Genomic DNA, 26,697 nt, shown 5'->3' on the forward strand with positions numbered 1-26,697 from the left:
GAAGCAGCGCTCCAAGTGAAACCAGGCCAGATAGCGCCGCGCTACAGAATCTAATCTGATGAAACGCGGCGAAACGGCAAACGTGGCCTTCATGCGTTCAGCCACTTATCACTTCCACCCTGCTTGAGAAACGCACCCTCGCCGTCAGCATCAATTCACACATCACAGGAGACACCTGAGATGAAACAAAAGCCTGCAACATTTTTTTTGGGTCGTCCGATTGCTATTATCCTCGCAGGGCCGCCGGCGTGTTTAGTGGGAGGATCAGCGTGGATTTGGAGAGACTGACGAGCTGGGATTTGCTTCTATTAGTGAAGCTTCGGTCAGAGAGACGACAGGAATGGATGGAAGAGCTAATACTTTTGCTGGAAACCAGAACCAGCTTGACGGCTAAGCTGTGATTGAATTGCAGGTCAGAAATACTGTAGTAGTACCCCCGTCTTAGTGTTGTTCCCAGAAAGGACTGAAAAGTGGTATACACACGATCGTTTTACCTCCTCAGGCGGTCGGGAAAGTTTGACTCTTTAAAAGCCTTCTGGGTTTTGTATTGATTTCCTTTTGTTTGTCTTGATACGCTATATCTGCGAGAGCCTATTTCATCTCTGGGAGCAACAATTTTCAAACGCGGCTTTGTTTCATTTGAACTGACGACAACACTTGATGTATCCTGTAGAGTCTCGTCTTTAGAGTGCTTCACTTCAAGCCTGGTGGAATGAAACACCCAAATAAAGCTATATTGCAGATTTAGAGACATGTTTTTTTACTACCGAGTATAGTTTTCAGCAATGGACAACGCTGCAAAAAGAGTACTTATCGTTGACGTATTGATTCCGGGTTTTTGGCTCCAGCTCGGTATCGAAAAGGATGAATGGTACTGGTACACGACACAAAACCAAATAACTGTTGGACCAAAAAGAGACCACCTTACAGAATGACTAAGCCCCTCCCAAACCTGATCCAATAATCACCCCATCAACAACTAACCAATCGACCGACTGAGCAAAAAAACCCGATAAGTGATCAATAACTACCCAGCTGACCAAGCAAGAGGCCACCAGAGCGAAGGACCTATTGACCGACCAACCGACATACAAAACAAATGACTGAGACGCCAACGGATCGTCCAACTCGATGACAACCAAAGAACTGCCAAAGCACCTGAAAGAATAAGCGACCAACCAACGGATGAACTGAAAGACGGACGAGCCCGCTAGGAACAAAAAAAACAAACAACTGACTGACTGAGGAACCAACGGCCTTACCTCCAAATGTTAACACGGACTAAGCGACTGTCAAACAAACCATGGCACCAATGGGCCAGTAGGAGATCACGACAAAATGACAGAGCAACTGACTGAAGGCTAACCAGCCGGACCAACTAACCAGCCTGACAAAATGACCGAGCAACTGACTGAAGCCTAACCAACCGGACCAACTAACCAGCCGGACCAACGAACCAACTGGACCAACTGACCAACCTGACAAAATGACCGAGCAACTGACTGAAGCCTAACCAACTGACCAACCGGACCAACTAACTAACCTGACCAAATGACCGAGCAACTGGCTGAAGCCTAACCAATGAACCAACTGGACCAACCTAACCAACCGGACCAACTAATCAACCTTACCAACCTGACAAAATGACCGAGCAACTGACTGAAGCCTAACCAACTTACCAACCGGACCAACTAACCAGCCGGACAAAATGACCAAGCAACTGACTGAAGCCTAACCAACTGACCAACCTGACCAACTGATCAACCTGACAAAATGACAGAGCAACTGACTGAAGCCTAACCAACTTACCAACCGGACCAACTAACCAGCCGGACAAAAAGACCGAGCAACTGACTGAAGGCTAACCAACCGGACCAACTAACCAGCCGGACCAACGAACCAGCCGGACCAACTAACCAACCTGACAAAATGACAGAGCAACTGACTGAAGCCTAACCAATTAACCAACCGGACCAACTAACCAAGTGCTATTTTTAAGGGTGAGTTTTTAGCAGTTGATGACAGCCGTCGACCGTAAAGAGCCCATTTGCGGCAGACTGCGGTGGGATCACAAGCAGGTCATTGGTAGATGTCATGCCTGAGTGGTGGAAGTGCTCGCAGTTCTGGCACCCAGAGAGGGGTCCCCAATTCCAGATCAAAACGTATACTCCAAAATGCATCCTTTGCTCTGCAGCTATTAGTCTCTTGTGTTTAGAAGGTGTAGCAGCTAGATGAATTTGATCTGTATTACCGTTCTTTATTGATTGGCAAAGTCCTTCCATCCGCCCCCCGTTTCTCTGCAGCAGCTGCGTCCTTCAGATGTGGACCAACACACTGCAGCAGGCAAGAGGCGCATGAAAGGAAGCATTTATTCCCCACCTTCTACTCAATTACAGCACACGTAGGCCTTTGGTGAGCGGCCAAAAGCGCCTCACAAAGCACCAGCAGTCCCCTTCAAAAAACCCCGAAAAAATAACTATTTCTCCCGAGACGGCGCGTCTGCTTCATGGACGCACCGCTGGACTGTCTGCAGTCTCACGGCTGATCTGGGCTGCGATTAGGAACGAGTGGCATGATGACGAGATAGACTAATGGCTTTTTCATGAGCTCTTATCTTCGTTCGTATACGCATCAAGTGCCAGGACGCTTGAACGCATCGCAGGTAAGCTACTTCTGAAATGACTTTGGACTTCGATGGAGGACAACCAAGTCAAAGTCGGACGATTTGGAGTTTCAAATAAAATAGTTTGTCGGTCCCGGGAAAACACTCAATTATTATGAATTAGCGGTTAGCTTATTTTTACACTTGTATGATATTAGAAAGTGCAAAGCATGCATGCAATCTCCCCTCCTCCCTTCAATTTAAAAGTGTTTTTCGTCCGTACGTTTAACCTTGGTTAGCATATGCCCCGCTTAGCGTGTTTTTTGGTTAACATTCAAATTGTGCCTTGTTTTGTGTACATTCTCGGGTTAGCATGCAAACTGCCACGCGTCTTGTCTCGTTATTAATACACTGAATTAGTCTGTGATATTTTAAATGATGTTAGCATCATGTTAGCGTGCTAAGCGTGAACGTTATCGTTGTGCGTCTCACTTTCCCGACTTTGCGGTGAGTTCACGGCTTCATGTGTTTCTAATCAGGTTCCCGGAAGCTGTTGTGGTCGTGACATCACAGCCAAGATGGCGTCGGCTCCGAAAGCAAACTCCGGGGAATGTCGACATCACCACTTCATTTCAAAAACTTGTTTTGCGTTAACATTTTTGACTTTCTGGAACAGATTGATTGGATTTACATTATTTCTTTCAGTTAGAGTACGTTTTGGTTAGAGTCTGACCTTGTGGAATGGATTAATGACACTAAGCAAGGTTCCATTGTTTTTAGTTTTAGACTTGTTTTGCGGGAACATTTTTGGCTTTCTGGGACAGGTTGATTGGATTTACATTATTTCTTTCAGTTAGAGTACGTTTTGGTTAGAGTCTGACCTTGTGGAATGGATTAATGACACAAAGCAAAGTTCCACTGTTTTTAGTTTTAGACTTGTTTTGTGTTAACATTTTTGCCTTTCTTGAACAGATTGATTGAATTTACATTATTTCTTTCAGTTAGAGTACGTTTTGGTTAGAGTCTGACCTTGTGGCAGAGATTAATGACACTAAGCAAGGTTCCACTGTTTTTAGTTTTCGACTTGTTTTGCGTTAACATTTTTGGCTTTCTGGAACAGATTGATTGGATTTACATTATTTCTTTCAGTTAGAGTACGCTTTGGTTAGAGTCTGACCTTGTGGAATGGATTAATGACACTAAGCAAGGTTCCACTGTTTTTAGTTTTAGACTTGTTTTGCGTTAACATGTTTGGCTTTCTGGGACAGATTGATTGGATTTACATTATTTTTCAGTTAGAGTACGCTTTGGTTTGAGTCTGACCTTGTGGCAGAGATTAATGACACTAAGCAAGGTTCCACTGTTTTTAGTTTTCGACTTGTTTTGCGTTAACATTTTTGGCTTTCTGGAACAGATTGATTGGATTTACATTATTTTTCAGTTAGAGTACGCTTTGGTTAGAGTCTGACCTTGTGGAATGGATTAATGACACTAAGCAAGGTTCCACCGTTTTTAGTTTTAGACTTGTTTTGCGTTAACATGTTTGGCTTTCTGAAACAGATTGATTGGATTTACATTATTTTTCAGTTAGAGTACGCTTTGGTTAGAGTCTGACCTTGTGGAATGGATTAATGACACTAAGCAAGGTTCCACCGTTTTTAGTTTTAGACTTGTTTTGCGTTAACATTTTTGGCTTTCTGGAACAGATTGATTGAATTTACATTATTTCTTTCAGTTAGAGTACGTTTTGGTTAGAGTCTGACCTTGTGGCAGAGATTAATGACACTAAGCAAGGTTCCACTGTTTTTAGTTTTCGACTTGTTTTGCGTTAACATTTTTGGCTTTCTGGGACAGATTGATTGGATTTACATTATTTATTTCAGTTAGAGTATGTTTTGGTTAGAGTCTGACACTGTGGAATGGATTAATGACACTAAGCAAGGTCCCACCGTTTTTAATCACTATTTTCAGCGGTTTACGTGATTTTGCGTAACTAAAACTGTCAACATTGTCCTAAAAACATGAGCGTGGATCCACAGGATGGCGGCTGGTGTGCGGAAGACACATCCTGCAAGAGTAAAGCCTGCTGGAAGCTTCCCCGAGTGCCTTGCTGCATATTTAATATCTCCATGTGGACGAGGCGTCTGATGTTCCGGGGAGCCGGAATGGTGAAAAATGAAGTTATTAAGTAGCAGGTACAGACCGGACCGGACAGGAATGGGAGAGGTGTGCTCATTTCAGATAAGGTTTTTTTCCCTGCTCTGTGAGGCCAAGGGAGGAGAATTGAAGTGAATTGGGGGGAGAAAAACAGCAAAAACGTCATCATCATCATCATCATCATCATCATCAACACAGCGCCCTTTATGCCAAGCTCACCCTGACGTGCATGATGGATGCCACCAATAAAACAGCTTCATACTGAGAAACTGGCATTGCTGAGCCGCTATTCATCATCCACTTTGTATCACATTTGAGTTCCAAATCAGCAAACGCAGAAACTTTGCTCCCATTTCATGGATCCGTGATGTCACATGGAGAGTATCATTTTCCCAAGGGAAACGGATCAAAATGTATGCATTCAATGTTCTCTCCATACAGTAAGAGATAGTCGCCGTTGGTATGACCTAGTTTTAGTAGGATTTGCTTCTCTTTAGAAGGGCAATGAATCATACCAGGTAGGATTTTGCTAGCCTAAATTGGCTATGTAATAGAAATACATTTAAATGGCGTATTTTAACACAGGTTTTCGTACACAATGTTGGCTTTCCTGCAACATGGCATCAACAAACTAGTCCACCCTCCCTGTGCTATATCCATAATCGCTCCCCACTTGATGCCGAGCATTTTTATCAAGTGCCATTGCTAAATAATAATAATAAATGAAATAAATATATTTAAATTAAGAAATATATATATTTAAATAAACATATATATATTTAAAAATATATATTTGAATTAAAAAAATATTTAAATGAAAAATATATATATTTAAATTTAAAAAATGTAAAATATAAAATATAAAATTGACGAAGAAGGTAAACAATTGAATTCAATCTCGCCAGGATGTACGGGATATGATTATTCTCCATTAAATGTATCCGATCATACGTATTTGCGGGTGTCTGGGACAGATTCATTGGTTTTGCTTAACATAGGAGTGAAAAACAAGTTATTTTCATTACAAGTATTTTTCTTTACTTTTCCGTTTGTGTCTCCGTTACGCCGATGTTGGTGTTGCCACGTCGGAGTGCATTTTTTTTCCCCCTGAATCTGTGATAAAGGAAAATCAACAAGCGGTACGATTGAATGAAATCAACAACCTGAGCAGACGGCTTCTACAGAAAATGCTAGAATGTTCATTGGGGGAGGTGTGATCTTCTCTTCCTGTGAGCAACAGAGACGATGAAGGCCAGACTCACATGCCTAGACACACAATGCTATTTGAATCAGGTGGTAAGCATTTGGAGGATTTGTTTCTGTGTATCCTAGTAGAAATACACATGTAAATAAACACCATAATTTCTGGACTATAAGTCGCTCCGGAGTATAAGTCGCACCAGGCCAAAAATGCATCATTAGGTATAAAAAAAAAAAACATACATAAGTCACACTGGAGTATAAGTGGCATTTTTTGCGGGTAATTTATTTTCCAAACTTGACCAAAACAGACATTACGTACTCTTGGAAGGCAAGTTCTAACAATAAAAGAATAGAGAACAGGCTGAATAGGTGTAAGATATGCTAACACAATGGTTAGCTGGTTAACAGTGTTTATGTGACATAAACAGTTTTTTCATTTATAAGATGCTCTGGAGTATAAGTCGCAGGAACAGCCAACCTATGAAAAAAATAGCAAAATATAGTCTGGAAAATACGGTATGTATATGTTAGTGGATACAGATATGAATGTACATATTTCTTGAAGCGCTTGGCCACGTATTGCCGGCCTCATAACCAGAAGAGTTTTTCGTTGTTTCGCCAGTTTGTTGTTCCTGTTTGACATCACTCTAATTGTAGTTGATTTGACATCATTCTGTTAGAGTGTGTTTGGTTTGTTAAAATAAATAAATACATAAATAAATGAACACTTCCTTCTTGGTTCTCCTGAATTTCCTTTCCCCCGTGTGGATTGGGTGCATTAGTGGAATGAAATGTTGAGTGCACCTGTCAGATTAAGGGATTGGATTCTATTATTTGTTGACTGTAACTGTTAAATCTAATCCTCTTGTCTTCTTGGGAATAGATTGAATTGGAGCAGGGATGTATTGGAAGTGACAGAGACCTCTTATCCCCATTCTGCTCTTCTAGGGTTAGTACGGGAATCCATATTAAATATTTACAGTACTGCTGCTTGTGTGTTGTGAGGGAGAGACGGTGCGCATCTCGTGTTTATGGAAGGAGCACGAGAGCTCCTCTTTCATGCGGCGCAGCTTTGATTATTGCTTTCCAGTGTTGGATTAATATTCAGCATGCGGCTCTCCGAGGGCCGTGCGAGTCAACATCAATTTGTGTAATCGGAATACCTATGACGATGCCGCTGAGTGCATGTAATTCCCAGAGACTCAAGCGCTCGTTTTCCAGTTCAGACTGTGCGGCAAAGGCTGATTGCATATTATATTTGATTACATAAAGCCGGCCGCACCTCTCCTCTCCTCGCCGGAGAGGAGAATTCCCACTAAAGGATGCGCCGCATCTGCTCGGAGAGGAGGATAGAGTCGTCAAACTCCCGGAGATGCTCGCTCCATTTCAACACCGTAGTGCACACAGATTGCCGTTGCTACGGCAGCAAGTGCTTGCTATTGGTGAGCCACCCCCCCCCCATCCTTCACCCCCCTGGGAGGCTTCTCCCGTCATCACGAGAGACACCATCACCTTCACCGCTACCGGTCTCAAACACGCTCGGATCGTTGGCTGCGCATGCAAATGTGGCGAGGCCACACGCACAAAGACGATGGCGAGAGACGGCCAAGGAGGAAGCGTGTTTGACGATGAATTACAATCATGACATCTTTACACACGAGGGGATGATCTTTGATCGTGCTGCATTTCTATGACCAGCCAAAATAAAAAATGTCTATGCAGCCATAACTGCTAATGCGTAGCCACAGGCAATGTATTCCACCGGGCATCGGCCAATTGCTGTGATTATTAACAGCTCAGCTTTACCTCTGTTTTCGCTACCAATTCATAAAAAAAAAATCTAAAACCAAAAGTAAAACCTTGTTTATCACAATTCATTGGTTCCAAACCCGACAGTGATGAGTGAATTTCCAAAAAAAAAAAAACATGGCGCCCTAACAACTATCTCAGTCAGCAGTTTTAGCTGCTGATGATATGTAGTATTCTGAACTGGACACTAGGTGTCAGTAATGTTACATTGATGAGACGGTAGCCACTGCAGGAAGTACAGTACAGTAGGTACATACAAGTATAGGATGTCCTATTTTGTCTACTATATTAGGTAATATCAGTGTAAAGGTAACTATAGGGCTGTTAGTTCATGTCTGGTGGGCTCTAATATTTAAAAATATATATTTAGAGGGTTGTAAACAAAAACAACAACTTACAAAATATACAATTTATAAATGAGGAATCCCACTTTGCAGAAATTCACGTAACCACGGTCAGGTCGGGAACCAATTAAGCAGTATTTGGACTAGCAAAAACAAGCTACAACCAACACAGTTCCGAGGGCATCCATGTTGTTTCTAACGTAAACACAGGTCGTGTGTGATGTCACAGCATACTTTGTTGCAGGCAGTGATGTTTACAAACATAAAACTCAGGGTATTTGCATCCATACATAACCAGATTTGTCCTCAAATCTTCATTTTTTTAGTGCCAGATAGCTGCGATATCTGATAGGTCAATGAGATTTATGAGATACTCGCCTACGTATGGACAGGGCCCGATTTAAAATTGTGGAACTATACAATATGGGACCTTTTGTGTACTCCGAGTAGTTTGGAGAGCTGTGGTTGGACGGTCAATTACGGTCAAAACTCCATTTTTGTACACTCCTGTTTCTGATTTGGTTTTTGCCTCGGTTTTCAAAACAGTATTTGTACATAAACTACTTTTTTACTATATTAGTGTAACTGCTAAATAACCCGCCATGGGGCCAAAGAAATTTGCGAGTGCATTTTGATGAAAGAAGGTGAGAAACTACCGAATTCGACTTAGCCAGACCGCATCAACAATCAGCTATTCTGCAGTTCTGCATCGTTTTCAGCATGTAAATCGAGAATTATTGCCCATAAAATGTATTTGTTCATATTTTGTAACAGATTCATTGGATTTACAAGATTCCCTATCGGAAAGGTTTGAGTTCCAACCCAACCAGAAATACCGAGATGCTACTTCATTATGTGCAGAAAACTAAAATAATTCTGCAATCTGTAATGTCGTCCTGCAACTTATCTTGGTTGGGGGGGGGGGTGGAGGGGGTATGTATGATGATATGGGATCACCAGCGTCAGCCCCCGTTTCTCTCTGCAGCCTGACGAGTGTTGGCTTGTATCGAGAAGACCGACGCTCACATTTCCCGTCCTAGAATGATAGCGCTCATTTGCTGCAGGACCCGCCCCAGATCAATTAAAACACAATTAACTGGACTCATGTGGAACCTAATCCAACTCACGCTTGTTCAAATCCTATTGTGGGGTTGGGGAGGGGGCGGGGGGGTCATTTGTAATCATGTTTCCAGAGCTGGAGGCAACATCCATACATATCGGTCGCCGATGCATCGAGAGAACCCCTGCAGGCGTTGGTTGGGGGGGGGGGGGTGGGAGGGGGGATGGGGGGTGTAATATACACATCAATCCATCTCCACCCCTCTGCTCCACTTGCTTAATTCTCTTGTTTAGGAAATCTCCCGGGACGGGTGGCGGGAAGCCGAGGTATCCAGCCCCCATGAGATGAGGGAAGGCACCAACAGGCTGCCTTAATTCCTTAATTGGTCCAATGAAGATTTAGGAGGATGAGAGGCAGCAGATATTGCAGCCTCTGGTGGGACAAAAACATCAGACGGAACCCCAGCATCCGCATCTTGAACACCCATGACCGCCAACAACCAAATGAAGCACATTGAATGGAACAGAGAACCAACAGCTTCGATATTGACACGGCAAAGACGCATAGTTGTTTTTATCCGGTAAACAAGTTGCCAAATTGCGCATTGGTGTGTTTTACTGGCGCACTTACGTCTCTGAAGCGGTTCCAGTGCTTGATCTTGCGGCTGTATTGGGAAATGGTGGACAGCCACTGCTCGTCCTCCATGAAATTGCCCGTCTTCTCCGCCTCCTTGACGCTCCTCGCGTCGGCCTGGAGGCTGAGGCTGAGGCCGGAGCCGAGCTGCAGCAGCAGCAGCAGCAGCAGCAGCGGCACGGAGAGGCGCACCATGTCCGCCATGTGGAGCAGCTGGGGCGGCCGAAGATGGAAGAACACGTCGTCGCGCTCACACGCACACACACACGCACGTACGCACGCGCCGGCTCTCTGTTGTCCGCTTCGGGGAGGAAGATGAGGAAGATGAGGAAGAGGAGGAGGAGGGTGCCGTGGATGCTGAGGCTGGAATGAGAAAGTGATTAGCTTCGAGGATGCTCTTCTTCTGCGGGGAGGGGGGAGAGGGAGGGGTGTAGCCTATGTAAATCTTCTATGGGGGGGGGTGGGGGGGGGGGGCTGCTGCACGTGGATGGTCACCAAATATGTTTGCATGTGGGTCTGTTTACAAAGGAAAACTACTCATGAATGCATGTGGACTTTAACCCTTGTATTATGTTGAAAAAAAATTACATTGATTATGTTGCGGGTCATTTTGACCCATACTGTGTAAATCCACTCAAAACAGTCAAAAAATCAGGTGAACCAATAACAACGTTATTTTAGATCATATAAGCATTTAGAAAAGAGACATACAATACATTTTTAATACCAACACTATGTTTAAGAACTATTTAGTTGAAGTTTTTAGTAGAAGTTTTTCCCTCTTCACAAACACTTTTTTCCATTTAACTTGCCCCATTTTCTCAGATTTTCAATGTTCAACAGATTCAGTGTTCTCCACATGATGGACAGAATGTAACTATACTGCAGATGTAATTCTTGCATTTCACACAAAAGGTACTGTTTTACTGTCCTCTCGGAAGGGACAGACCTGGCATCTTTTCCGTTTCTTTACACCTGTATCCACTTGATCCTGACCTTTTCAACGACAGCTACAGCTGCTGGGGATTGAGGTGGCCTGGCTCACCTCTGGATCTTGGGAGTGACGAGTGCTTTGCCGAGTTCTTCCAGCAAAAGTCGACGTGGGTACAATTTGCCGGCATTCCACTGCTGGTTGATTTCAGTCCACAGGACATAGGCATTGTAAGCAGACACGTCCACAATGTTGTAGAAAATCACCAAGGGCCAACAAGCAGTCTTGCACTGGCAACTGTATGTTGCTGTGACTTTGTCCAGATTGTCAACTCCTCCTTTGGTGGAGTTGTAGTCCAGGATCATTTGTGGCTTCATGTCTTCTCTTGTGCTCAGAGATGCATCTGTGTGCATCGTGCTCATGACAAGAACATTCTTGTTTCTCTTTGGGCAGTATGAAACAACTGTTGCTTTCTCAGGGAAAGCAAATATTGAGGAATGCAGAGGTCTGCCCTGCATCTTCAGAATTTCACTGGGAAGTTCTGGCTTATTTCTTCCGACTGTTCCCAACATAGTCAGCTTTCTCTTTAGAAGTTCATCTTCGAGGTGGTAGGATGTAAAGAAGTTGTCACATGTGATGTTATGACCTTGCAGCCCTTCACTCATCTCCAGCACCACATGCATCTTCTGATTCTTCTCAGATGCTCTTCCAGGTAGCTTTCCTGCGTATACTTGCATATTCCATGCATAGCTAGATTTTGTACAATCTGGATCATCAATAACATTGTCCTCAGTCTCTGGAAGATCCTCTGTCTCTGAAATTTCTTCCTCTGCATCACTATCACAGTTCAATATCTGTGATAAAGTTTCTTCAGCTGTAAACCTTCTGGAGCTCATTTTTGGTGTGCATCTCAAAGAGATGACATGAGAACAGTGACAAGGACAAGGGAGAGAAAGTTCCTCCTCTACACACACCTGGGTCTGAATGGCTCTTCAAAGGCAATCAAAATACAAATAATTGGGCAGTCAAAATAAACTACATCAAAGAGACATGTTTTTTTCTGGATCTGAACAGCTATATACCCACATAAAAGTGTCCGGGTCAAAATGACCCGCAACATCATCTTTGTATACAAACTCAGCACAGACATACCACGACACCTCAGAGTGTCCAAATTTTACACACCAGTTCATGACCCTAGATGAGGAAAAGTCACAAAATTTCATGAAGAAAAAGAAAGGATAACCAGTACTTTGGTCAACTCAAAAACTGAAACGGGTCAAATTGACCCGTAACATAATACAAGGGTTAACTAGAATGTTTACAACTGAAAAAGTCACCATCGTCATGCTAGCAATGAGAGGTCAGTGAGTGTGATGATAACCATAGAACAGGAGCAGGACCAGTGGCGTCATTAGGCCTATTTTATTTTCTTAAGCCCCCCTAAATAATTTGATATTTATTAATATAATTAATTATATTATTATTAATTATAAATTATAAATATTAAATAAAATGTATATAAATAAATTTGATATTTATTAATATAATTATTTATATTATTATTAATTATAAATTATACATATTAAAGTATTATTAATAATAACAATTTAATATTAATGATTATATTTTTAATTGATTTTTTACAAGAATATTTTATAATTATACATTTTAAATATTCAATTATTATTAATAATAATTTAATATTAATTATTAATTTGATATTTTTAATTGATTTGTTAATTGATTTTTTTTTGAAAAAAATATGACAAATTTTATATAATAGGGCAAAAGCAGGCTAATAAGCAAGCCAATAAGCAGGCCAATACTAGCCTATTAGTACTACTACTAGTAGTAGTAGTAATCATAAGAAGAATAATGATGATAGTAATAATAATAATTGATCATTGATCACTGTCCACTGGACAGAATGGTTGCAGAGCTTGAGCAGCAGTTTTGCAGTATAGATTGTGTGTACTTGTGTACATTTAATGGTGGCCTAAAACTATTGAGTATCTCTACTAAATCTGTCCAAAAGTGGGAAAGTTATATCCCGGTTCTTCTTCCTTATTTGTTTTTTGGATTTTTTCTTAATGTCTACTACATTCATTCATGTCCTGCCCCCTGTCCTCAGAACATAGTGAGCAGGACTGTAGTACAACATCGGCTCAGCACATGATACAGTCAAACCTCGGTCATCATTTCCAACATACGACTTGCCCAAATTTAGCTTGGATATTGTGCAGCGGGGGTTCTATAGCTATGGGGCCGTATGGGCAATTGCCAGGGCGGCATCCTCTTGGGGGTTGCCGGGTAAGAAAAAAGAAAATCCCACCGACTCCTTTCCTGAAGTCTGGATATGCCTGGCAGATCGACACCCTGTACCCACCCACCCCCGTCCCCCCCAAAGTTCAGTGCTGGGCCTCAGCCTCCAGTTAAACAGAAGGTTTAAAACCTACTTTGTTAGGATTGGCGTACAGCCAGTAGAGAAGGCACAAAGCAAGATGGAGAACAAAGGCCTAGGAAAGAAGAAACAACACCAAACCAAAGTAGAAACCAAACACGGCAGACAAAGCAACACAAAAGGAGCTGCTGGGAAAAAGCCAGGAAGGTGAGATTTACCAGTAAAAAAACATGGAAGAAAGGCAGCTAAAGGTGCTAATAGAGAAACAATAACTTACCAGGATGCTAGGAGAGAGCGACCGGCGAGAAGCAACACACACACAAAGTCCTGGTTGAACGAGGAGCATCCATGAAACATCTGACAACGATGAAGCACCCAGCATGGCTTCAGGAGACCTGATTGGGATCGCTCTCAGGTGTGTGGAGGTGGCTCCACCCTGGCGGGACCGGTTTTGATGAAATAACCGGTTAGCTTATCAGCTTGTTAGCTAACTAGCTTAGTCTGGAAGCAATGAACTCAACCACTGTAGCTCCCTAAAGCTAGCTTGAAAGATAGCTACATGTTGAAAGCTAGCTAAAGCTAAGTACATGGTTAGGTATCATCATTAGGTGTCATTGACAAATTAACAAAGCTAAAGGAACCAAATTAGTAACCAACGAGTACCAACACTAGCATAAGAGTAGCGTGATTAGCGGCTAACACAAGTTTAGCCAAGTCCAACTGATCTCCGGTTGGGACGGCTAATCACGCCTCAGAGATACAAATATCTAGAAACAACAGTAAAGGGTATAAAAGCATTTAAAATAATAATAATAATAAAATATTTAACGGTTAATCTAACAAATTTCTTTTACAGTCTAATCTAACTAATTACTTTTACTTGAAAATACATCACCGACTTCATAGCTAATCTGCAGCGTAGCGAGTTACTTTTACTGGTAACTAGTTACTTTTGTAGTGGAGTAACTCATTTAGTAACTCAGTTGCTATAGTTACTGAGTAACTATAACTAATTACTTTTTTAAAGTAATGTTTCTTTGGTAAATAAGTATGATGGCGTACTTTGTCTAAAACAAAATGGCAAATATTCCATTCCTAACGCTACACAAAGTCATAGGATGCTAATTTATTTCATATAGATGCTTAAAGCTAATGCTAAAAAACATCGCCTGTGCTTGTCCATATTTTAATACATAAAATGCCAATAATCTGCGATAAAGAAACGATCCAAACAGCCTTTTGTCCTGCATGTTCTTGTTTCCATGGCGCCAAATGCTTGAATCCGCGCACCAAAAGCAATAATCCTGACAGAGGAGGTAAATAATTCATAGTACGGCACTAAAATGAGCAATGGCTTCACTCCAGGACAAGTCCCGGAGAGACGACTTATAAATAATGACGATCCGGATCCCGTTTTTCTGTTGGGAGTCTTGCGGTTTCACTTCATGGAGTCGCTATCGACTGCTCGGGTGCCATCGTTCACCAATGAGCGATGACAAGCGATCAATACCCACAATAATTGTCATTCCTGGACACGACCGAGTGGAATGTACAGGACTCATCGGGAATGGGAATGAGAATGAGCGCAAATAATAAAGAAATTGGTCAATTAGGTCACATGACAGACTTCACAGCCTGATAAAAATAAAAAGTGCACATGTCAGCAGAAAGCAGGGTGAGAGAAAGCCAGCAGGTCCGTTTCTGCTTCCTCCAGCAATAAATCACGAGTGTCGCAGTTGCGGCTCGGCGGCGGTGACACAAAGCCGCACGGACACGCATGTGAACACGATGCCGCTGACACGCGGCGGGAGTGGTGACTGATGAATGATTGGACGCTGAGGAGGTGACACAACACTTTGTGTCCTCTCTTTGATGGAATCAAACACTGTAGTGGGGGGGGCGGCATCCAGAACCTAAGGATCTGTGCAGGCAATGCAGATTTTTTCATGCTTGCCCCCTTGCCCCCTTGCCCCCTTGCCCCCTTACCCCCTTGCCCCCTTGCCCCCTTGCCCCCGACCACTTACATGTCTAAGCACAAAGGTGACACAAGTGCTCCAGTTAGCCGTCTTTTAGCTCGCAATTCAAAGAGCACAGAGGGGATCTGGTGGTGACTGGGTCCCTGATTTTTTTATGTTAAGCTCCTGCTGGCTGAATCGAGACATGATCTTCAGGTTTTGGTTGCAGGCAATGCAGATTTTCTTAACGTGGTCTTGCAACATGCACACTTTATTGGGTTTGTATGGAGCACCCATGCTTGCCCCCTTGTCCCCTTGCCCCCTTGCCCCCGACCACTTACATGTCTAAGCACAAAGGTGACACAAGTGCTCCAGTTAGCCGTCTTTTAGCTCGCAATTCAAAGAGCACAGAGGGGATCTGGTGGTGACTGGGTCCCTGATTTTTTTATGTTAAGCTCCTGCTGGCTGAATCGAGACATGATCTTCAGGTTTTGGTTGCAGGCAATGCAGATTTTCTTAACGTGGTCTTGCAACATGCACACTTTATTGGGTTTGTATGGAGCACCCATGCTTGCCCCCTTGTCCCCTTGCCCCCTTGCCCCCGACCACTTACATGTCTAAGCACAATGGTGACACAAGTGCTCCAGTTAGCCGTCTTTTAGCTCGCAATTCAAAGAGCACAGAGGGGATCTGGTGGTGACTGGGTCCCTGATTTTTTTATGTTAAGCTCCTGCTGGCTGAATCGAGACATGATCTTCAGGTTTTGGTTGCAGGTTGCATCAGAGTGTGAAGCAGCCAGGATGAGAATCACCACCTCCAAATCAGAGTCCATGATCCTCTCCTGGGTGGAGTGGCCTTTCCAAGCGGAGGTGTTCGAGTGCCTCAGGGTCCACGAGTGACTGAGAGGTGGATTGGTGCGGTGATGTTGGTACCAGGCATATCGAGATATTGATTATACGGCATAATTATTGCACAAATATGCTGGCCACAATAACAAAAACAGTATCAGTATCTGGTCTGACCACCACTTGCCTCAAGTACCACAGCCATGATGTAGAGTAGTAGTACTCGACCTTAGTTTTATGGTATTACACAGTGTTTATTAGAATATTTATGTATGAATGCATCGGTTTGATTTATGTTCATTCATTTGAACATCCAGCAGGGAGCAAACAAAGACATCCAGCGATGCCGCTTCCAACAGCATGCGGTTGCTATGGCGACGGCACAGCAACCTCAAACTGGGACTCTCGTAACCCTGACTTTATTCTGACGTTATTGCTGCAATGTTGCTGTTGAAAGTGGAATGGAAACCAGGAAGTAGAGCATGACAAAATGTGTGTTTTACATTCAAACTGACTAAGTTGCTCCGCTTCAGGCCAGCCGCTTCATATATAATACATTTACTACCAAATGGGAGGTGGGGGGATGGGGGGGGGGTGCTTTCAGACACCATGTTTTGCATATAAGATGCTGCAGCAGTGAAACAAAGAAGACGGTACAAACATTTAGAGATGGTTTTATTTGAATAGGTGTTTCCAAGCTGGCATATTAAAGCAGGATTACTTACAGAAACTGTTCGAACAAAGGCAGCCTTGGGAATACTTCAAATATTCTCCATGACTTAGAATTCAGGTCAATGATGGTGGTTCTATTGTTTTGTTCCTGCAGGTGACGCAACAAAGAAGAGCTCAGGGACAAAAGGTAGCAGGTGCTTCTTTGCGGTGCTTTGTCGCCACCTAATGGAAGTTGACTAAACTAAACTAAACTCAACTAAAACAAAATAAACTAAACTAAACTAAACTAAACTAAACTAAACTAAACTAAACTAAACTAAACTAAACTAAACTAAACTAAACTAAACTAAACTAAAATAAAATAAAATAAAATAAAATAAAATAAAATAAAATAAAATAAAACCATTCATTCAACAAAAATAAACTGAAATAAACTAAAATAAACAAAAATAAACTAAACTAAACTAAACTAAACTAAACTAAAATAAAATAAAATAAAATAAAATAAAATAAAATAAAATAAAATAAAATAAAATAAAATAAAATAAAATAAAATAAAATAAACTGCAAGTTTATTGCTTTTAAAAATTAAGTTGCTAAAATATACTTAATTGGTATGACTAATGAACATTTACTTATAAATGTGGAAAATTGACAAGACAAAACCGTTGTACATGAGGAAAAAAAAGTTGTAAATGTACGAGACAAAAAGCTGGACATTTATTTGACAAAAAGTCGTACATTTACATATACAAAATGTACAATAAAGTTGTAAATAAAAAAGTTGTAAATTCACAAGGAAAAAGCGTGTACATTTATAAGATAAAAAGTCATAAATATACAAGAATAAAGTCGCAAATAGACCAGAAGAAAAATAATACATTTACGAGACAGAAAATGGTATTTTGGTACCCCCTTAAAATATATTTCTCAATAAAAAGATACCCACTTGAAAATATGGGCTGGCTTTTTGAGCTGAACTTGTCCTAACATGTTCGCTGGGATGTTTTCCAATGTGGCCCTAATACTCTGTAGTACAATTGAATACTTTCAACTTCAGTATAACTTCAGTATAAATTAGTCAGGATGTATTTAATGAAGTTACTATATAAAGTTTTTACTGGATGTCTCACATATGAAAATACACATGAAGAAACGTGTATAACACAATTGCAGGGTATGTGTTCTTATATCTCGATACAAAGTAATACTTTGTATCGAGATACTTTGTATCTAGTAATACTATTCCGGCTGTCAACACTCATCATTCATCATTCCTTCTTCCATTCGGTTGCAAAATGCGAATACGCAGGCTACGTGCAAAACGTGAGGGTGCGTTTGATTTTGATGCCATTCCTCCACAGTCTCACCACTTTTCTTCTTTTCGTCTTCATAACTTTTTCAGAACGCAACTTTCTCCGTAAAATGTCCTCTTTGTGGGCATTATATGCTGCTTTCTTCTTATTAAGTGTTTTATGGTGTTGTTAAAAAGTCCCGTTCCGAGAATGTCAACTTTTGTTGTCGGGGGTCTTTGCCCCCTCCGGACAGTTGAAACGTTACCAGGCAGATCGGACGCTGAGGACGTGAGGTGTTTGCTGATTGGCGGAGAAATCCAATGGGCGGAGCTTTGTGGCTTGCCTATTTAACGCTTTGTTCCATTGTTGCTGCTTGTGTTTTCCAGCTGGGTCCTGCTCAGGGGGGGTCGATAGTTGCAGAGAGGACCTAACAGTTTGAGGGTACCACTTTTTTTTTTTTGCACTTTATTACTCGACACGCAAAAATGTCGTTCTCTTGCGATCACTCTTTGGATGGGAGCTTCCCTCCTTCCCCGGCGGAGGACGAGGGCTCCAAGCGGCTGTCCTGGGGCAGGCTGCTGCACAGGCTGGCCGAGGTGAAGGGTTCCAACCAGAAGCTTTCCACACAGCAGTGCAACAGTGAAACTGGTGAGTAGTAGATGCATTGTTATTGTTTTGTTTGTGCATCTTTGTGATTGTTGCCTTTTTGTAACACTTTTTTGTTTGTTTTTTAAATAAAGGTTCTGTAGCAGACATGTCCCTGTCAGAGTCTGAGAGCAGCTTCCTCTGTTACCCCCTGGAGGAGACCCTGGCTGCAGACGTCGTAGCCACCATTGCACAATCCCTCCACCAGGCGTCCCACGTCCTGGGCTGCGGCACAATCATCATCCCAGACTCTTTGCTGCACCACATGGGTCAAGAACTGGTCCACCTGGCGGGCAGCGAGCCCTGCGGCCTGAGGGGAGCGCTCATAGACCTCTGCGTGGACAAGGGAGTCCCGGGTGAGCCGTGTCCCGTGGATCAAATCGCAGTGGACGCGAGTTTGGTGCCCACTTTCCACGTCACGCTGGTGCTGAGGGTGGAGTCTGGGGGATTGTGGCCGAAGGTGCAGAGGCTCTTTAAATCGGAGAAGACGTGCCAGTTGCCTGCCAGGCGGTCTGTGAGACTGAGCTCCGGTTTCAGGGCCATGAAGAGGAAGTTGTATTGTTCAGGGGAGCTGCTGGTTGAAGAATGCTGCTGATCACCGCTGAGGACTTTCAAAATGGCACTAAGCGCACCATCCTTAGCTGGTACGCAAGGCAGCTCATCACCTGTGGGGGACTTTTTTTTTTTTTTTTAAACAAAAGATGTAAAGTTATGTTTTTTTTTTTACCAGAAATAAATTATATTTTCTATACATAACATGTGTGGTCTCCGGCATGAAATACATTCCCCATCATTTTGACCAAATTTATTGGAAAAGAAAAGCATTCTACAACTTCTTTGAGCTTGTTAATTTAATAAATAAGGTTTACTTGTGCAATCACTTTCATTGATCTTGATCCGACGGGCTGCTCAGCAAATTCACTTCATAACATCATTTTCAGAATAAATGATATTCTGCACTGTTAAAAAGTCTAATCGATATTTACACTAGAGAGAACTATAAAAAAAAAACAACATACTTTCTTCGTGAGTGGCTCAAGACATACGAGAAGGCCGAGAGGTTTCTCAAAACAAACCAAAGAAAGGGAGAGAGAAAAGCTAAATCTTAGCAGCTTCATTCACCAGACCACCAAACGGACCACGTGGCCGTCCTGAAGAGAGGGAAGAAAAACGTTTTTGTGGTCTGCGTGTACGGGAGGTCAATCGACGGGACGACGGGGAAGCTGAGAGTGGCTTCCCTGATGAGGTGTGCCGCCCACGGCGGTGCGGAAGGCGTCTTTTTCTTCTCTTGGTTTGCGGCACAAATACACTCCGAGTGGTGGCTGGGCTCCAGACCGAGTCCTCCAAAAATGATTCAAGTACCAAAGAACCTGGAAGAGAAGGAAGGAAGATGAGCTACAGGCTTTTTTTTTTTTTTGCATTAAGTGGGAGGCTAACAAACATGCTCAGAAATACAAACAAACTTATTTTCGTGTGTTTGTTTGAAGTCACACGCAAGATCTTGATACTCTTTTTCCCGTACAAGTGGAACCTCTACAGTTGAACACCCCTGAAGTCATACAATTGCAAATTCAAAGCACAATGTCAAGAACGCTACACCTAGCAAAAAGACAGCAGCGGCGGTGCAGCTCCACTACGTAGCTTTACCCCTTCGCTAGCGGCGTGACGCACTGTGAGCGAGTGTGTGGTAAAGTAGTTCTTGAGCGTAAGAATGTTAATAACTTGGTTAGTATGGAGGTTTCTTCAGAAGGTGCATCCCATTACGTGCATTCTTAGGTGTCTCTTTTTAGCTGTTCTTATAACTTTAGAACGCATAGAAAAGAGAAAGACGCATGTTCACGTCTCATGTAAGGACTGTGGATTGCCTTGACAAAAGGCTGACGAGGGAAAAATATGCACGAGTGTGTCCCGTCACTTGTACGAAAAGTCTGGATATTCAAATGAGGCGTGAAGAATGTTTTTATTGTCATGCTATCAAAAGAGAAGCTAGATTTTTACACTTGTAGGACAGTTTAGAATGTACAAATTCTACTACTTTACAGGAAATAAAAGGGTTTTTATGATATCTATAGTTTAAAACTGGAACAGATTGTTTGGATTCCCATTATTTCCTATGGGAAAAATGTTTGGAAATCCCAAAATGCACGCTGGAAGTGTTTGTGATGCATCTCAAAGGCAGGCAGAAGTGTTGTTGCGCAATGCGCAGACTAACATTAGCGTCAAGGAAGTTGCTTTTATTTCACTGGTCAAAGTTCTACTAGTCACATGATGCTAGTGAGCAATAGAAGCTGTAGTCCAACTCCTCCTGTTGGCTATTAACCAGTAACACGCAAATACAACGTGCTAAATGCTATCGGGGACTTAAAAAAAACCTTACCCATCTACGTCTGTCTGTCCTCTATCCATCCAGTATGACCTGAATCTCAGATAGCCGGTTGCAACTGGGAGTTCCCATCTTCTGCGCCCTTTGGTACAGCTCGGAGTCGCCGAAATAGCGAGCGCGGTACATGAGGCCTTCCTCTGAAATGAAAGAAAAGCGTAAGGTGCAAAGCCGCCTTTCAGACGCATCAACACGACACTCACTCTGCTGCTTCTCCTTCCAACAGTTGTTCCTGAGGTTGGAGATGTAGTCCTCCTCTACCGTCCTCTCCAGGTTCTTCAGGTTCGTTCCGGTGAATTCTTCACTGAAGCGCTCGCTCACATAGAAAGGCACCTTCAGGTGGGACGTATGCCTTTTGTGAATGTACCCAGCCGACCTGGCGGAGAAGACGACACGTGAGAACGGCGACCTGGTGGATTTAAAAAAAAAAAAAAGGCAAAAGGCCTCGCACTCACGGGCGGTAGCTAAGGCTGTAGGGAGGCTGCGTGACCATCAGCTGGCTGAGAGCAGACACCAGGATGAGAATAAGGATGGGCATCAGCTGGACAAACAGAGCGAGACCTCCCTGTTCACAGAAGGAAAACAGCATTAAACCATTACATTAATGTTCAACTACAGGAAATACTGCAATATATACTGCAATATATACTGCAATATATGCAGCTCGCTCCAAAGATACATCAATTATGACTTACGTCTCTCTGCTGCTCTCGTCTTTCTTGCCTATTATGGTGTGCGAAGTGCATTCTTCCATTTCTGTAAACATGTACGTTACCTGGAAAAGAAATAGTGAATTAAATGCAAGCGCTTTACACGAATCCCAACATCCCAACAGTCCTCGCTCGCTACATCGCAGTTGGAATATTGCTTCCTCATTATGTATCGTTATACATATTTCATGCAGTACCGTGGTCACTAGGCATCAGTAATGTTATGACATGTCGTTAGATTACATTACCTTTCACAATGACTGAGATCGGGTGAAAAAGAGGTTCTCATTTCATGTGGAAGTGGTACATTTTTTTGCTCCTTTTTCTTCACTCTGTATGAAACGTTTCCTTAAGTAAAATTGGAGAGGCTAAATAGTTAGCTCGCTAGCTTGCCATGCTAGCGGCGACCGTCTCTTATGTCCCTGCAGCGATCTCGTAGCCCGCATAATGTGATGTAACCAATATTAGGAGTGTATTTCACGTCCACAGGGCTCTAATAATGTTAAAAGCCACATTTAGAAAGTCATAAACAGTTTTTTTTTTAATGCGCTAACTTTCTTATAGTAATTTCTGACTTTATTCTCAGAATATTTTGACTTTATTCTTGTAAAATTATAACTTTTTTCCACAATAAAAAATGTCCTAAATTTACAACTTAAAAAAACAACAACTTTTTCTTTAATATTTCAACTTTATGCTACTAAAATAATACTAAGATATTATTCTGGTAAAATTTGTTTTTCTCATTAATGTACAACTTTACACTTTATTTTTGTAAAATTACTGCTGATTTTTTCATTCATGCTAGTGATGTTTTTTCATATTAATTTATATGCTATTAAATAATAAATAAATAATAATAATAATAATAATCAAATAACAGCCACTGGCCACACATTGACCACACCTGCTGTGTAATATCGTCCCTTGAGAAAATGATGAGTGTGTGCTTATTGATCAAGACGGGATTGTGTACTGACTTGATGGGAATCCTCCACCAAAGAACATGTTGAAAAGGTCCTCTGGTGAAATATCCGCTTCAAAGTCGCGGTGCTGCCTGTGTCTGCTCGGGTGCGACCTCTCCTCCCCATATTGGTCGTACTGCCGCCGCTTGTCAGCATTGCTCAGCACGGCGTACGCGTTTCCGATGGCTGAAACGAATCAACATCACATGTGAAGCGAACTCTACGTGCTTTCATGTCACGGAGCTGGATCGTTTCTTCTTTTTACCTTTAAATGCCTCCGTGGCGCCAGGCGCATGGTTTTTATCAGGGTGGAACTTCAGCGCCAACTTCCTGTAGGCTTTTTTGAGATCATCGTCAGATGCTGTCTTTTCTACGCCGAGGATTTGGTAGTAATCTTTGCAGCCTTTAATCCTGCAGGGAAGACCGAACATGGACTCTTAAGAAACCGTTCTCTCTGTTCTTGTTGCCTGGTCTATTGAGTACATTCTCAGGACATGCGTTGTAAAAAAAATGCTAATTATAGTGGGTAATAAGAGTGTACAGGTAACTATAAGGGTGTTGCTTCATGTATGGAGGGCTGTAATAGTGTTAAAAACTGTATTTAGATCGTAAACAGGTTTTCTATTATATAAATATTCCATTTATAAATAAGAAATCCAAAACTTGTCAGTCGGGTCTAAAAATTATTGTGATAAACGGGGGATTACTGTACTACTAAGTGCTGTTTTATTATTTTACTATGCAGTCTTTGGTCCCATGACAAACATACCAGATAACCTCATTAAAGTATATTTTTCTAATTTGTGCAAACAGGTGTAATACTCAATAAAAGTCAGGATTAATATCTGTGGATTTGCACAAGATCTCATGAGATTGTGCACATCCAAACAAACGCCGTGATCATGCAAACGTTGTTTAACTGGCAGCATAATGAAATGCAGAGAGCAAAACAAACACACTGACTTCCTGACCGCCTCCAGCTGTTCTGCGGTGTAAGGTTTTGCTGATTCTGCGTGGCCCTGTGCGGACGTTTCTGCCTCTTCTCTGTGGTGTCGGTGTCTCATGGTGGGTCCTTCTCCGTTAACAGTTCCGCCATGCTCGTCCGGAGGCTTTCCATTTTGCGACAACCTCTCCAGCAAGGCTGTAAAACAGAATGAGACGGATGTCAACCCCTATCTCTCTATGCTAATTAGCGCCAATCAAATTATGCTAACGGCTACTAGCGCTGCAACTGGTAGCTTTCGTCCACCGTTTTGGCGTGAAAATAAAAATACGCCGACTTACTTTTGGCCTGCTCCGTCGGAAACAAACGCTCGGCTTTCTCTAGAAACTTCCTGGCCTTGTCTAGTTGGTTGTTGCTGACTGCGTTTAGAGCTATTTTAATGCAACGCTCTGCTTCGTCCTTGTTTGAGTCCATTGCTACACGGCGGAAGTATTTACTTGCGCGTACTCTGGACGCTTGGTGATGACGTCACACAAAGCTCAATTTAAAACTATGAAGTCAAAATAGCGCGACCCAATGCCGGCATCCGCTTGTCACCTTAGCTGACATTTTGAACACGTTTTATGTATATTTGTGTGGCGGAAATCCATATATATGATAGTTTACCAATAACATAATCAATATTAGTTTTAACTTCGCTGGTATGTTCCAATTTTTGTGACCAAGCTAGCTTTTTGAGCTAAAATGGCTTACCTTAGGTCATATGTGTTTGTTAGGCGGATTTTTGTGTGGCCTAAGCTGTCTTTTTCATCTCATTTTTCATCTTTTTCATCTCAAGGCACTACCCCTACTGTTCAGGTAACACCACCAGTGAAAAACCGTAAAAAGAAAAGGCACAAGAAGCCCCTCTTGGTTGATAATGTTTCCTGGGAGGAAAGGCTGTCCTCTGTGGTCACCCCTCTTTGGAAGCTAAGTTATGACGAGCAGTTGGAACTCAAGCAAAAACACCAGGAGAAGATCCTGGCAGAGCTATCTGGATATCTTCATTCCCAATGTCCTCCCGGAGAGATCAGCTTCCCAGTCTTGCCTATCCTGCCGTCCCCAGTTAGGGATGCCTACCGCAACAAGTCCACCTTCTCCGTCAACAAGGGCGTGGATGGAAATCCAAAGACGGTTGGTTTTTACGCGGGAAGAGGCAGGGATGGGAATATCGTCTGCGTCAACGGAGACCATCTACTCAACATGCCAGAAAAGCACAAGCAAGTGGCGAGATGCTACCAGGAGTTCATCCGACGCTCTCCCTTGGAGCCCTGCCTCCTCTTCCACGCTGGGGGTCACTGGAGGGAGGTCACGGTGAGGACCAACGCGGCGGGCCACACCATGGCTGTTGTGTATTTCCACCCGCAGGAGCTCACAGAAGACGAGGTTGCGGTCCACAAAGCAGAGTTGGTGGAGTTCTTCACGAGAGGTGAGGGATCGGTTTGTCAGCTGGACTCGCTTTTCTTCCAAGAGAGTGCCATGACCCGCTGCACGCATGAGGACTCGCCTTACCAGCTCCTGTATGGTTGGACGCACATTCATGAGGAGGTAACATTTTAGGGGATGGGGGGTTGTCATGCATGGATGTGATCATCTGGTACTTTCTATCATGCTTTCATGCACTGCTGTTGTTTGACTGACAGGTGCTGGGCTTCCGCTTCCGCATCTCCCCCGACGCCTTCTTCCAGGTGAACCAGGCCGCCGCTCACGTGTTGTACAGCACCGTAAGAGACCTATGTGTCCCCATTTCGGAGGACAAAGGAGGAACTCTCCTCGACGTGTGCTGTGGGACAGGTGCCATGGGCATCACCGCGTTCCCCAAAGTGGAGCGACTGATCGGCGTGGAGCTCATCGAGCAGGCCGTGGAAGACGCCAGACACAACGCCGCCCTCAATAACCTCCGCAACTGTGAACTGGGAAAGCAGAGCTCGTCCTCCCCGGCCTCGTGTCCCAGTTGAGCTGTAAAGAAGGGGGGCGTCTCACGGTGGTGGTGAACCCTGCCCGCGCCGGCCTCCATCACCGCGTGATCAGGGCCTTGCGAAACCAAGCCGCCGTCCGCCGTCTGGTCTACGTGTCCTGTAAACCAACTGATGACCTGCACCTGCTGGCCCTTTACTGCTTCCTTGCAGCACAGACAGCCAATCAGGAGGGGACCTACCGTCAGCTGACCAAGTCATATGGCTGCTCATGATTAGGCTGGTGGGAAGACATGGGTTACACTGGCCCTCTAAAGCTGGCCCTCTAAGGCTGGCCCTCGAAGGCTGGCCCTTTAAGGCTGGCCCTTTAAGGCTGGCCCTCTAAAGTCGTCCCTTTAAGGCTGGCCCTGTAAGGCTGGCCCTCTAAGGCTGGCCATCTAAGACTGGCCCTTTAAGGCTGGCCCTTTAAGGCTGGCCCTTTAAGGCTGGCCCTCTAAATTCGTCCCTTTAAGGCTGGCCCTGTAAGGCTGGCCCTCTAAGGCTGGCAATCTAAGACTGGCCCTTTAAGGCTGGCCCTTTAAGGCTGGCCCTTTAAGCTGGCCCTTTAAGCTGGCCCTGTAAGGCTGGCCCTCTAAGGCTGGCCCTTTAAGGCTACAGCTTTAAGGCTGGCCCTGTAAGGCTGGCCCTCTAAGGCTGGCCCTTTAAGGCTACAGCTTTAAGGCTGGCCCTGTAAGGCTGGCCCTTTAAGCTGGCCCTCTAAGGATGGCCGTTTAAGGCTGGCCCTCTAAGGTCGGCCCTGTAATGCTGGCCCTCTAAGGCTGGCCGTCTAAGGCTGGCCCTTTCAGGATGGCCCTTTAAGGCTGGCCCTCTAAAGCTGGTCCTCTAATGCTGGCCCTCTAAGGCTGGCCCTCGAAGGCTGGCCCTTTAATGCTGGCCCTTTAAGGCTGGCCCTCTAAAGTCGTCCCTTTAAGGCTGGCCCTGTAAGGCTGGCCCTCTAAGGCTGGCCATCTAAGACTGGCCCTTTAAGGCTGGCCCTTTAAGGCTGGCCCTTTAAGGCTGGCCCTTTAAGGCTGGCCCTTTAAGGCTGGCCCTCTAAATTCGTCCCTTTAAGGCTGGCCCTGTAAGGCTGGCCCTCTAAGGCTGGGAATCTAAGACTGGCCCTTTAAGGCTGGCCCTTTAAGGCTGGCCC

The 26,697-nt window shown here is 43.5% G+C and overlaps 3 protein-coding genes and 1 pseudogene across 3 annotated transcripts in view; 2 read left to right on the top strand and 2 right to left on the bottom strand.

Annotated features, from left to right (window-relative positions):
• Window positions 1-13,568, bottom strand: part of LOC131107779 (testican-2-like) — a 32,141-nt gene extending 18,573 nt beyond the window's left edge. The window contains exons 1-2 of the mRNA XM_058058077.1: window positions 13,421-13,568; window positions 9,806-10,171 (exon numbers count right to left, since the gene is read on the bottom strand). Of these exons, the coding sequence (XP_057914060.1) occupies window positions 9,806-10,171; window positions 13,421-13,525 (471 nt within the window). The 5' untranslated portion in view covers window positions 13,526-13,568. The remainder of the gene's footprint in view (window positions 1-9,805; window positions 10,172-13,420) is intronic.
• Window positions 13,569-17,988: 4,420 nt separating this feature from the next.
• Window positions 17,989-19,249, top strand: LOC131108064 (DNA damage-inducible transcript 4 protein-like). The gene is made up of 2 exons (XM_058058814.1): window positions 17,989-18,558; window positions 18,651-19,249. Exons 1-2 carry the CDS (start codon window positions 18,396-18,398, stop codon window positions 19,148-19,150), a joined length of 663 nt encoding a protein of 220 aa, XP_057914797.1. The 5' UTR covers window positions 17,989-18,395; the 3' UTR covers window positions 19,151-19,249.
• A 122-nt stretch (window positions 19,250-19,371) lies between these two features.
• Window positions 19,372-24,116, bottom strand: LOC131107817 (dnaJ homolog subfamily B member 12-like). The gene is made up of 9 exons (XM_058058167.1): window positions 23,895-24,116; window positions 23,574-23,751; window positions 22,876-23,021; window positions 22,626-22,796; window positions 21,631-21,710; window positions 21,391-21,500; window positions 21,139-21,311; window positions 20,933-21,075; window positions 19,372-19,925 (listed from the first exon to the last, which is right to left on the bottom strand). Exons 1-8 carry the CDS (start codon window positions 24,025-24,027, stop codon window positions 20,954-20,956), a joined length of 1,113 nt encoding a protein of 370 aa, XP_057914150.1. The 5' UTR covers window positions 24,028-24,116; the 3' UTR covers window positions 19,372-19,925; window positions 20,933-20,953.
• A 21-nt stretch (window positions 24,117-24,137) lies between these two features.
• LOC131107816 (tRNA (uracil-5-)-methyltransferase homolog B-like) lies at window positions 24,138-26,021 on the top strand (annotated as a pseudogene).
• The last annotated feature ends 676 nt before the right edge of the window (window positions 26,022-26,697 follow it).

The sequence above is a fragment of the Doryrhamphus excisus genome, chromosome 20 (assembly GCF_030265055.1).
Source record: "Doryrhamphus excisus isolate RoL2022-K1 chromosome 20, RoL_Dexc_1.0, whole genome shotgun sequence".
NCBI lineage: Eukaryota > Metazoa > Chordata > Actinopteri > Syngnathiformes > Syngnathidae > Doryrhamphus > Doryrhamphus excisus.